The sequence below is a fragment of the Onychomys torridus genome, unplaced genomic scaffold, assembly GCF_903995425.1.
Source record: "Onychomys torridus unplaced genomic scaffold, mOncTor1.1, whole genome shotgun sequence".
In the NCBI taxonomy this organism is placed as follows: Eukaryota; Metazoa; Chordata; class Mammalia; order Rodentia; family Cricetidae; genus Onychomys; species Onychomys torridus.
In genome coordinates this window covers 1-13,270 of record NW_023411337.1, presented here as the reverse complement: position 1 = coordinate 13,270, position 13,270 = coordinate 1, and the positions used below count along the sequence as shown (strand labels likewise).

Here is a 13,270-nt window from a genome sequence, read left to right as displayed (position 1 = left end):
CAAGAATCCCCTGGGGATTCAGCTCAACCTGGTAAATTCAGTACAGGCCTCTCAAGTTTCCTAGATGAACACTAGGATTCAGTGCTGTCACATGATCTTGTCACAGAAAGGGAGTTCTGTTATCCCCCATGCTGGGATTACTTGCCCATCCTTGATGCAGTGAGAGATTAGCCCTGCCTCAACTTGTTTTGTAAGTCATGGTTGACTCCCATGAGTAGCCAGCACTTTTCTGTATGGAGAAGTGGATGATGGTAGAAGGGAGGCTGGGGAGGGAAAGGCAAGAGAGGAGGGAGGGGAGACTGTGGTTGGTTTGTAAAATAAATGAAACAAAAAGTTAATTAATTAACAAAATGAAAAGGAGTTCGCAAAATTCTGAGCAGTGACACTTAGCACTGGAGCTGACTAAGGCAGTGCTAAGTCCATCAGTGTGAAGGGCACATAATAAAACAGAAGAGCTCTAGAGCATTAACAACACAATGTTACCACCATTTATAACAGGACATGAAGAAATAGTTGAAATTAACTATATATGCATCTTTTGTTTGTGTGTATTAAATGAAATAGATGATAATGAGTGTGCACCAAGAAAATAACTTAGTATCATATACAGAATTTTCCCACCACTGTCTTTATTACCAGACTCCAACACATTTAGAAAATAGAACATGCCATCCATCAGCACCAGCTACAAAATTTGTTATATAGCAAGAAGACATGCAAATGAGGCCTCTCTCTTCTCTTGAAAACCACCAGCACTGACCCTGAAGCTCAGACAAAAGCAATCAGCCCTGGATTCCCAGGTCTCCCCACTCAGTGATCAGCACTGAACACAGAGCACACCATGGATTTGGGGCTCATGTGGGTTTTCCTTGTTGCTCTTTTAAAAGGTAATTCATGGAGAAACAGATACTGAGTGTGTTAATGGACATGAGCAGGAAACACACTGAGTCTTTATGGCAGAACGCTAATAGGATTCTCTGTTTTTGCAGTTGTCCAGTGTGAAGTGAAGCTGATGGAGTCTGGGGGTGGCCAGATACAGCCTGGGGGATCCGTGAGACTCTCCTGTGCAGCCTCTGGATTCACATTCAGTGACTCCTGGATGAACTGGATCAGACAGGCTCCAGGGAAGGGGCTGGAGTGGGTTGGAGATATTAATCAAGGTGGTGGTACCACAAACTATGCCCCATCCCTGAAGGACCGCTTCACCATCTCCAGAGACAATGCCAAGAACACACTGTACCTGCAAATGAGCAGTGTGAGATCTGAGGACACCACCACTTACTACTGTGCTAGATACACAGTGAGGGGACATCAGTGTACACCCAGATATAAACCTCACTGTGACGCCGCTCAGTGCCTCCAGGGGGCGCACAGCACACAGAAAAAAAGGCTTTCCCCAGGAGTTTATGTCAATAAAATTCGATTAAACACTCCTCTCAGTTACCTGGGCTGCACTTTTTCTTAGTTTCCCTTAAATTCTCTCTACGTACATGTTCTGTAGGGATCCAATGTCCTTAAAATATTACATGTTCTCTGTATTTAAAAAAAAATTGAGGCACAATATCCCATGATCATAACGCCAACTGACAGCTTTGAGAACATAAAGTGCCCCACCTTGGTCACTGGAACAACATGATAAGGAAACCCATGGGCACTCCTCCGTCTTTTCACATTTCAAGCAGAGTTTGATCAGAATTTTGGAGTATAATAGCACAGAGGTTTAGGTGAAAACCAAGATGAGTATGTGGCCAAGATCATTAGATCATAAACCCTTGTTGGTCTGAAACCTCCCCCTCCTCTCCCTGAGGCCTGTTCACTTCAGGTGCAAATGCAAACCGGCTATGATTTTAGCTAATTCAGTTTATGACTCCATGAATTTTATCCTGGTTGATCATAGAAATCTGTAGAAACTTATCACTTTTAAAAAAATCATGAGTAGTGAAATATCCCTACCTAAAAAATAAAAAAAACATAAATTTCCATTGTCATCAGAATCTATACAGACACCTCTGCCTTCACTGTTCATGAATCTATGCAGAAGAGGGGGTATAATGATTCTCAGAACCACAATTTCTGGACAACAACAAGGAAACCGTGTTTTTAGAACACAACATGCATATATGAACAAATAGATACTTGCTAGAATTCTGCTCTCACTCCAGCTGCATGACTGCACTTGCACGTTTCAGAAGTTAAGCAAAGTGTCTTGCATCCCATGTCATCAGTGTGCACTGGTGATCACCTACATGTGGTCACACAATCTGTGCTTGTGTGGTGTTGCTCTGTAAGCCCATCTGTGTCTTAAAGAGCTCTGACTCAGACCCCACCCTCTCTCTCTCTGCTCTGCTCCCCCCACCATCTTTCTCTCTGTCTTCTGTATGTGCTCTACCCAGGTCTGTTCATCTCCCCCCACTTCCTCCTAATAGTGCTCTCTGCTACCAGGCAGTGTGGCTGTAGCTCACGACCTTTTCTCCAGGCCATAACCAACGCTGTTAATCTGTGGTGACAAGTGATTAATGAGGAAGGTGCTAATAAATTAGGGGGGAATTGCTGTGCAACATAACAATGTTATTTCTTGGGGTTTATCCAGAGAAATTAAATTATGATATGCAAGGAAACTATCTACACTGTATGATAACACCTCTATGTTTGTCGTATTAAACTTAGCATTTTGAACTATTCTTCATCTGTTCCTAATGTCATTTCCACACGGTCACAGGAAAGGTACTGCAGAAATGATTTCATGTTCAACATGAGTGACAAGTGAGGGCAATGATATTCCTCAGTAACACAGTGCGTACCTAGTATACTTTAGGCCCTAGGTTCAATCACAAATGCCCTAAAAGAAAGAAAATTGGGGGTTGGGAAGACAGTACAGTTGACAAAGTAGTTGTGTAAGCAAGAAACTCAAATTGGGAACCCGAGTATCCAAGTAGCATGCTGGGGTTGGCAGTTGGTATCTATACTTCCAACACTGGGGACAGACAAGTGAATCATTGAAGGTTATAGAGAATTCATTTAGGCTTAATTGATGAACATCATGTTCAGTTGGAAACTCTATTTTAAGGATGGCTTATCAGGTGGTAGATGAAAGACACTCAAAATCTAACTCTAGACTTTATATTTGTATATACACACAAGCACACTAACCTATGTCCACAACTGTACACATCCACAAATCTTAAACACACACACACACACACACACACACACACACACACACACACACAAAGAATTAAAGGGAACGATAAGTGGGCTTGTAGAAAGAGGATAAATACTCAAAACCAAGAGTTAACATTTGCTCCATCAATTTGCCTCATTGTGGTTTCCATAAAATACCAAAGTTTGGAAAGTTTATTACAATAGATATACAGATTGTCATTGCCTTATAAGCTATGACAATCTACTGCAGAAATCATCAGTTCTTGAATAACTAAACATATGTTCTATTTCCATAAAATGCCATATATCTGCATACTTTCATGAGGAAAACATATCTGTGATTCTCAATGAGGCTCTGAGATGATGCCACAGTGAGATAGACAGAAGCACAGAGGACACCAGAAACTAAAATGTCCTATTTCTTGTCCTGGGTGATACATATGCAAACACATCTAAGACCAACACTCTGGCTCTGTCACTGATTATGACACCTCTGTATGCACTCAGACCAAGAATCAATTAACATCACAAAAGGAATTGATTGATCATAAGAGAAGTATTGTCTCACGCAGAGCCATGCCTGCCCCACCCCATCAGTATCTGACAAGGGCTACATCTAAATGTTTCTGGTTATCCAACAGTTTCACTCTCCACAAGAAGTCACCTATGGTTATCCACATGTCAAGAGCAGAAGAAAAGAAAGACATGATTTCAAGTCATAATCTGAAATTATCAGAAAATTATTTAATTCTGCAATCTCATCTTCCTCAAGTCCAAATCACGCCATGATTTTGAGACAGGACTTTTCCCTGACAAGATGTTCTATGTAAAGGGAGTCAATGTGATGCTCTGACCATCAGAGTGAGACCAGCAAACTGCATGGAGCCATTGATTCACCAGGAGGCGCCATATCTCTATGGTTTCTATTGGAACTTGGAGCCAGGTGCCCAGAAGGCCAGAAAGGACTTCCAGTCAGCCTTGACTTCCTCTCCCTGCCCAGTGTGCAGAACAAACTGCAGGACTCGGAAACTGGCAATTGTTGACTTCCTTTGACATAAAGCATTTGTGCTACAAGAACATGGATGGTGCAGCACAAAGTCTGGTCTATGTGCATAGCACACTTGTACTCATTTCTTCATTTCCTGTCTCACTCCACTGTTTTTGTTTTGCACCCTGCTATAATTGCCTGTCCTCAGTGCATACTATCAGCACATACTAACATCCACATTCAAACAACACTGCTACAATTTAAGTCAGATGCAAGACTTCCCTTGTTTCAACCCCCTCCAAGTCTGTTCATAACTCTGCTTCTGATGATGCCTGTCTCTGTATGTTTCAATCACTCAATATATTGTTGCTCTTTGTATCTCATTACAAGCATCGAATATGAAAGTAGGTAGAATCAGAATCCAGTAATGATGAGCAGTAAGTTTGGATTGTAAAAGAGGAGAATGAGATAAAAATGAATAAAAGCATTTCATGAGGTTTCAAATTATTCAGGATGGATTGTCTTTGTTTGAATTTCTTCCTATTTTAGCACAGATATATTGTCAGTTACAATACTACAAAAAATAAACCTAGATTTTATATTTTCATTTAAGTCTTTTCACATAAGTTGATTTATTATGAAAACTATGTTTTGTTTTCAAGTTCTTATTATCCTAATTATGTGCCTTTTTCTTTTTGTGGGTAAGAACATGAGGGTGGGTGATCAAGGAGGCTAGAGGAGCTATCTCTTCCAAAGTTTGCTTCATCGTTTTATTATATTAATCTTTAATTTTTATATTAATATAAATACATAATTTTCTCCAAATTTCCCCATATACACTCATACTTTTTCAAATCTGTAACTTTTATTAAGTGACTTATGTAAAGAGAGAGCACATACTTCATTATTTTTAAATATAAATGAGCCAGGCAGTTGTGGCACACACGTTTAATCTCAGAATTAGGGAGGTAGAGGCAAGGCAGATCTCTATGAGTTGGAGGCCAGCCTGGGCTACCAAGTGAATCCCAAGAAAGGCACAAAGCAGACAGAGAAACCCTGTGTTGAAAAAAACAAAATAAAGAAAGAAATAGATAGATAGATATAGATAGATAGATAGATAGATAGATAAAGTAAGTAAGTAAATTAAAATAAATAAATAATAAATAATATGAGCTTATGTCTACCCTGCCTCATCAAGAATGGTTAGACAATGATATGGGAGTACAGAGGACCCTAACAGTTCAAGAACAGCAATGTATTAGAAGCAATAGGCAAGGAAGGACTGCTACAGAGGTCTCAGTGTGCAGAGTGCAGTCTCCACTGGAAAGGATAAAATCACTGAGTCTGACCACTGAATAGGTCAGGAGCATGATGAATGGGAGGTATAGGCCTCTATTTTCCATGGTAACAGGATTAATCTGTGAGAATGTACATGAGTGAGGACATCAAGGTGCAAACCTAGCTCAAGCTAAGGTCCTAGAGGGACAACACAACCCACCTGAAGACATGAACATCAGACCCTGAAAGGGATACAGATCCTTGTATATTAGATTGTATATCTGATTTATTCAACTGCCTAGTCATATGCAAATCAGCCCTATGCAAAACCTTTAGATTAGAATCTGAGATTCTCCTCCCTCACCAGCAAGGGAGTACCTGATTTGTCTCAAGAAACTACTGTACCCCAATATCATACCACATGGAGTAGGTGTGGAGACTCCTTTTCCTGCTGGCAGCTTCCCAAAGTAAGACAGCAGATCCCAGAGTTGCAGAGGAAACTGGGGTAGTTCTGTGACTCCTCATTTTCCCATGTTCTCTCCACAGGTGTCCAAGGACAGGTTCAGCTGGTGCAGTCTGGACCTGAGCTGAAGCAGCCTTGACAGTCAGTGAAGATCTCCTGCAAAGCTTCAGGGTACACCTTCACAGACTATGCAATGCACTGGGTGAGGCAGGCACCAGGACAGGGCCTGAAGTGGATGGGCTGGATCAACACCAACACTGGGAATCCAACATATGCTGAGGACTTCAAAGGTCAGTTTGTCTTTTCTTTGGACACCTCTGTCAGCACTGCATACCTGCAGATCAGTGGCCTCAAGAATGAAGACACAGCCACATATTACTGTGTGAGAAACACAGTGTGAAAACTACATCCTGAGGGTGTCTGAAACCCTGAGGGTAGGTATTTCTGCTGTGCCCAGACAGCAAGAGAGAAAATATCCTGCCCTTGCTCTTTGACTACAATTGTGAGGTTCATGGTGAGACACATAGAAAATTGATGTCTGTTCTTTGATGGAATAGTCTAAGTGCTGTGACAGAGAAGCCACATGAAAAGGAGATGAAACATTGAATAGTATCATCAATGTGGTATAAAACCTATAGTTATTATAACACATCCCTAAATAAATGTTTTGAACTTCCACAAACAATTCTGAAATTATGTATTAGAAACAGTAACATCAGTCTCTGTCATGCTGTCAGAGAACATGAACAATGTAGTGGTCTACAGGATTACAACAGAGAACGAAAAGATGGAGAAGACAACTGTGCTGGGAAGTGTTGGCCTGCAGAGCCGGCACTGTAGATGACAATGAACCACAGACAAATGTGCCTGCCTTAGGTCTGCTTGGGTGCCTCACAAAGAATGTGAGCATTTGAAGGTAAAACACACATATACCTCAATAACAATATTTACAGGTGTTCAAAGGCATGGTACAGTGACTCATAAAACACACACACACACACACACACACACACACACACACACACACACAGTAACACTTAAGTTTACACTGCTGTTTACCTGGATCAGAGAAGTTTTTTTGTTTGTTTGTTTGTTTGTTTTTCAAATGTGTCAGGGATACTGTATACTGTATTGACTCACACCTGGTCAAAGTTCTGACACCATGTGACTTTGAGCACTCAGCAGTGATACAGGAGAACATTATTGAAGTAATAAAATTGATGGTATGAAGGATTCAATATCAACCTACTTAGGAAATTTTTTACACAAAGTATAATTTAGCAAAAGGAAGGCTGCCACTAATCTGAGTGTATGATGAGTAGTATAGCAAACCTGCTTGTTACAAAAGTTTGTAGCATAATTGAAGTTTAGAGATGCTGGGAACCAACTTCTATAAACGTTTGTTTACCAGGACTGACCATCCAATGAAGCTCCATTTCCATAACAAAAGAAGACAGTCTTGATTTATAAATAGCTATTTGAGCCCATTCTTGTACCAAAGAACTTGCCTTTTAGGGCAGCTCAAGGGAGCAGAGCAAGAAAACACTATCATTAAGTTTGGTTGGTAGTTATGTCATCTTTAGTAAAAACAAAAAACAAAAACAAAAAAAACCAAAAAAACAAAAAAAAAATTGATGTAGGTAGGCAATGGGCAAGGAAAATATTTTTCAAAAAGGCAATGTACTTGAAAATGATTCTGGCAAATATCTTTCCTCTGTAAATCCCTAATCATCCCAGGAGGCCAGACTGCAGTCTGCTGTCTCTGTTTAAATTGTTCAAAGTTTAACCTGGGACCTGAGAGAGACTCAAGGATGGCTGCATATGTGGATTTTATAAGCCTCAGGTCTATATAAGTAGTAAATGTGTTCTTAAGATGTGGATCTCCTTTGTGAATTAGCCAGGAAATATTCATGTCCTGTTATTAGAGTTTTCTTTCATTGTTCTTGAAATATCAGGAGTCATTTCTCACAGGGAAGACAGTATAATGTAAATACATAGGTCGTCTTTATTACCTGTCCAACCAAAGGCTTAGGCAATATCACAGAAGAAGAAATGGAAATAATTTAACAGCCACAGGATGGGAAGGAGTGCTGCTGGGAAAGGATGACATTCCGGATGTGACACAACCATTGGACACTTGTTTTCAGAGCAACAGTGGCTTTTTACACACTATCTACACCAGAGAAGGTGGCCAAAATTCCAGTATGGATGGGAGAAAGATTTCTGAAGCCCTACACATGGCTGAGGACCTATTATTGGCAGCTCATTTCTGGGAATGACAAGTCACTCTATTTTGTGTGTATGGAGTCTGATATGTTGCCCATGCCCTAAGGATATTTTCATCACCTTTCAATGCCTCTGAGAATGTCAAGGTAAGATCCTCTTATAGAAACACTACACACTTTGAGCACAAGGATCAGAGGAATTGAGAGGGAGCCAAATTGATTCCTCCTCATCGAATGCTAGCTTTCAAAGTATCAGAACATGCTATGAAAGTTGCCACAGAAAAAGAGAAATGAGTAGTCATACCCAGTAGTAAAGCCTATTAAACACAACAATTATTTATCCACCCACATAGCCACAATTTTTGGGACTCCTAGACCACCATAGCCAGAAGAGTAACTATCAGTCTAAAGGAGGCAAGGAGGTAGTTCAGTTCCACAGTAGTGGATTTAGGTTCAAACTTCTAGAGTAGTTTATTTTAGAAACATTTAAGCACAGGACAAATTTAGGGAAATAAAAAGTTTCCTGATGATAATTATCTCAATCCCATATGCACAAAAAGTTTAACACATGAGTATTTTGAAACACTTTGTAACATACAAAATGACATCTTACATACAGATATGCTCTATGGAATTAACTGAGAAAAACCAGCTCATGATGTTGTTCTGGGGGAGGATCTAGTCGGTCATGGCCACAAAGATAGTACAAAGGACATGAGGCTGTTAGCCTTGTCGCCTACACAGACTTCGGGAAGAAATAATTTATACATCTCTCCCTTGAAGACACAACAGTGAGTGTTTAATACTTTGAGTTTCTCCAAAGCTTATCTGTGAGTACAAGGACATACATGCACCAGCATCTCTCCTTTTTATTTCTTAAAGAGAAAACAGTAGCTGTGATAGAGGTCAAGATTGAATGCATTACTACTGTAACTAACACAGGGAAATTATAGAGGAAATTATAAGAATAGCTACCCAAAGAGAGAGAAGTCATCTTAATCATAATGGTCATTCAACAGTAATGTGACAGATTTTGTTTATCCCTTTATGCAGATCAAAGTTTGAATATTGGGAGTATTGAGAAATCTGATACATTAATGCAACACATGACAGGGAAACTGTTGACAAGCATGATCATGCTTTAGCAACAAATTTATCTATAGTATTTATATTTGAAAAAACTGTGCTTCTTAATTTACCCATCTTTATGAATAGTTTTTTTTTTTTTTTTTTTAGGTTTTTTGAGTGAGGGTTTCTCTGTGTAGCTTTGTGCCTTTCCTGGAACTCACTTTGTAGACCAGGCTGGCTTCGAACTCACAGAGATCTTCTTGCCTCTGCCTCCTGAGTGCTGGGATTAAAGGTGTGAGCCACCACCGCCCAGCTTTATAGTTTCTAATCATACTTTTGCTCTAATGTTAATAGATTGACATTAATACAAGCAATCTTTGAAGGTCTCTTTTTATTTCAGTTATTATTTCTTGGACTGGTAACAAAAATCCTAAAAATAATGCTTAGCATTGCAAAACAATATCATACCATTCTGTCTCCCATTACAGTGTGCTTGTTACACCATTTGACAAATGCCTTTCAATTATGCATTAACAAGCTAAGTAATAACATGTAAGAAAATCAGTAAACATAACTGCATCATTTAGGCATCCGTAATATTGTGTCTGTGTTGTTTCTCTAAGTTCTAAGCTTGGCGAGTTAAGGTCTTAGTGTGTCCATAGTTATAGGCCTACTATTTCTCTTGAAATTTCTCCTCTTGATGGGTTTGTTGTCTTTCTTCAGATGCTACTTTATTTGTCCACTTGTATCTGGGATGATGTCCTGGTCAGACGCATCAGAGAGAGATGTAGTCCATTTTCTTGAAAGACACAAGGATAACCTTGCCCTGAGGTTAGAAGAACATCTGGCCCTTTCTATCAATTATTTTCTAGAACTTTCCATTTAATATATTCTTTAGACTCTGTCTTCTTTGGGGCAAAATGCTTTGGGGAAGGAGAGAAAGCATTATCCTATAAATGAAAAGAATTAAATTATCATGGCTAAATGTAGCATAGTCTGTGGATATATATATATATATACATATCTTTAATTTTAAAGAATTTTCATTTAATACTTGATTGTGTTGTTTCATGGTAATGACACCATTGGTTGCAAAGGATTCTGGTAACATAGTTAATATTGTATCAATTACAAAATTCTTTAAAGTATGTGCTAGGATAAGCAGGACTATTATCACTTTTTAGTTGTAATGAATGACCTAGAAAAGATAAGGTGTATAACAAATGGCTAAGGGTATTCATAATTGCTTCAATCATGTAAGCAAAAGCAACAATTATAATAGGAAAATTATCAAGCACTACATGAACATATTTGAAAAGTCCAAATTCTGCAATATTAGTAATATCTGTTTTCCTAATGGCACTAAATTTTAACCACCAAGGACTAATTCCATTAGCAGGTTGCAATGAGATGAAAAATCAAATAAAAAAAATCAGATCTGATTATCTATCATGCTTCTTCAGAAGGTAAAGACAAAGATACCTGTAAAGATATTTTGAATATCATAAAAAGAAAGTACTCGGGGCCAAGAGGATGCCAAAATGTTGGGTTGGCATTAGTAGATGTTAACAGAGCTGAAAAATTAGAATGAGCATGAATATGAGTTATGAAAACTGTTGAATACATTCTCATATAGACATCTGAAAGGTGAAAATTAATTGTGAAGTAACATTAGTAGTGGGGTTGGGTTGTCTTGCATTTACTAAAAGAGGAACAGATTGAGAACAATACCAACAGACAATTAAGTTATTCAATAGTAAAGAAATGTTTAATAAAAATTAATTGATCATGGTAAGTTCAAAGTATTGAGCTGTACAACTAGGGATGAGTATTATCTTTTCTGGGGGGGAACATATAGAATTTGTATATAATTCTATACAAATATGCTCTTTTTCATTTGAAGAGACATCTGCAAAAGACTTAAAAGATTTCTACAGGATTTTTATATATAATTTTAGGAAATAGATATGTGGTATCATGAAACAATCTTTAAAATGAATCCTCTGGGTAAAGGTTATCTCTAGTTCTACATTAGCATGCTATTGCTACCTGCCAATTACTACCAGGGTAGAAATAACCTGCACATAAGAACATAGCCAATTAACCCAGGCATAGTGGTATATGCCTTAAATACCAGCACTAAGGAGACAGAGGCAAGTGGATCTCTGAGATTGGGGCTAGCCTGGTCTACATAGTGAATTGGAGGTAAGCCACAGCTATATAGTGAGACCCAGTTGTCCCAAAATAAAACATGCCCAACTGACATGGCCCAATTTTTGTAAGTAGTTGTGGTAAAACTTTTGCTGGAAGTTTAAACTGAGAGAATGATAGCAAATTTGTTGTTGAGTAATAATTTATCATAAATGATTTATAAAGTGATTGTTTTGCATTCATCTGGGAGGTATGTTTAAAGAATATTAAGTACATTTAATGAACAAAATGATTTCTTTAGGCTCTTAACCAGTAAGTTGTTGAAAATGTATCCTTCCCATAATTATCAAGTCTAAAATGTCTTCTAAATAAGTTGTTACAGATCATTTTGGATAATTATGACATGTGTCAATGTCTATAAGGCCAGAATCTTACTGGAATGTAATTCCAGTTGGTGATGGTCATGAAGAAAAAGTGGTTGATAAGGAATTAATTCTAGGAGCTACTGCTTTAGCATCAGCATTATTGAATAAACTAGCAAGTCACTCTGCTTATGTGTGGCATTTCTTATAGAGTTTTACTGACATTCTCCAGAAATCAACTTCAAAAGCAGAGCCAAATCCTTAGCTCTGAGAGACAGATGAGAAAGTATCATAATGCCATAGTCCCTGATTTTTGTAAGTAATTCATGGTCTATTATTTGGCTAATTTTAAACTGAGAGGGTGATGGTGAATTTATTATTGAGTAATAATATGTCTTAAATAACTAAGATTGTTATAAATAATGTAGCTTAAATAAGTGATTGATTTTGTATTTTATCTGGAACTCTCCTTAATTTTTTTTCTTTTGGTTTATTTACCAAGAATGTTAAGCACTTATTTAAGTATTGACTAGATGAGCAGAAGAGGAGAATGCTATCCATACAATGAATGGACTAATACCTCAGGAAATTTAATCCATACTTGTTAAGAGCTTTATACATGAAATATTGACATATAGTGGAGTTATTCTCATCCCCTTGCTAAAATTTTCCATTGATATTGGATCACTAGGCTGAGTTTCAGGTGCATCATCTGTGACCAAGGCTTTCACTCCACATTCTCTATTACCCAACATGAATTACATGAGTATATCCCCTGCCCTTCTAAACATCTGTCCTGTGTCAGGGATGTTTCAGTATACCTGTGGTATCCCTAGACGTCCACCTGGTTCATCAGTTCCCTATGAGCCTCATTAATCCTTACAGATTTGTTCCTCCCATTTTCCCTGACACATTGGAATGCTTCAGGAAAGACTAGTAGACATTATTGATAAAAATAATTATTGAAATGATTCATCAGGGGGCGCCAAATCGCTGTGGTTTCAATTGTATCCTTGAGCCAGGTTCAGAGAGGGCCAGAAAGGACTTCCAGTCTGCCTTGACTTCCTCTCCCTGCCCAGTAGGCAGAACAAAGAGCAGGACTTTGAAGGTGGCAAATGTTGACTTTCTTTGACAAATAGCAGTGTGCTACAAGAACATGGATGGTGCAGCACAAAAGTCTGGTCTATGTGCGCAGCACACTTGTACTCATTTCTTTCATTTCCTGTGTCTCACCCCCTGTTTTTGTTTTGCACCCTGCTATAATTGCCTGTCCTTAGTCCACACTATCAGCACAGACTAACATCCACATTCAAACAACACTGCTTCACTTTAAGTCAGATGCAAGAACATGCCTAGACATCCTTAGTATCTCCCCCTATTCATAACTCTGCTTCCCATGATTCTATGAACTCTGTTTCTATCACTCAATGTATTGTTGCTCTTTCTATCTCATTACAAGCATCAAATGTGGAAAGTAGGTAGAATCAGATTCCTGTAATGATGTGCAGTTTTATGTTTGGATTATAAAAGAGCTGCAATGAGTTTAAAATGAGCAAAGGTTTTTCATGAGATT

The 13,270-nt window shown here is 38.5% G+C and overlaps 1 gene segment (V, D, J or C); it reads left to right on the top strand.

Moving 5' to 3' along the window:
- Positions 1–841: 841 nt before the first annotated feature.
- LOC118575107 lies at positions 842–1,465 on the top strand. The segment is given in 2 exon segments: positions 842–887; positions 990–1,465. Coding segments are annotated over 2 exon segments (522 nt in total).
- The last annotated feature ends 11,805 nt before the right edge of the window (positions 1,466–13,270 follow it).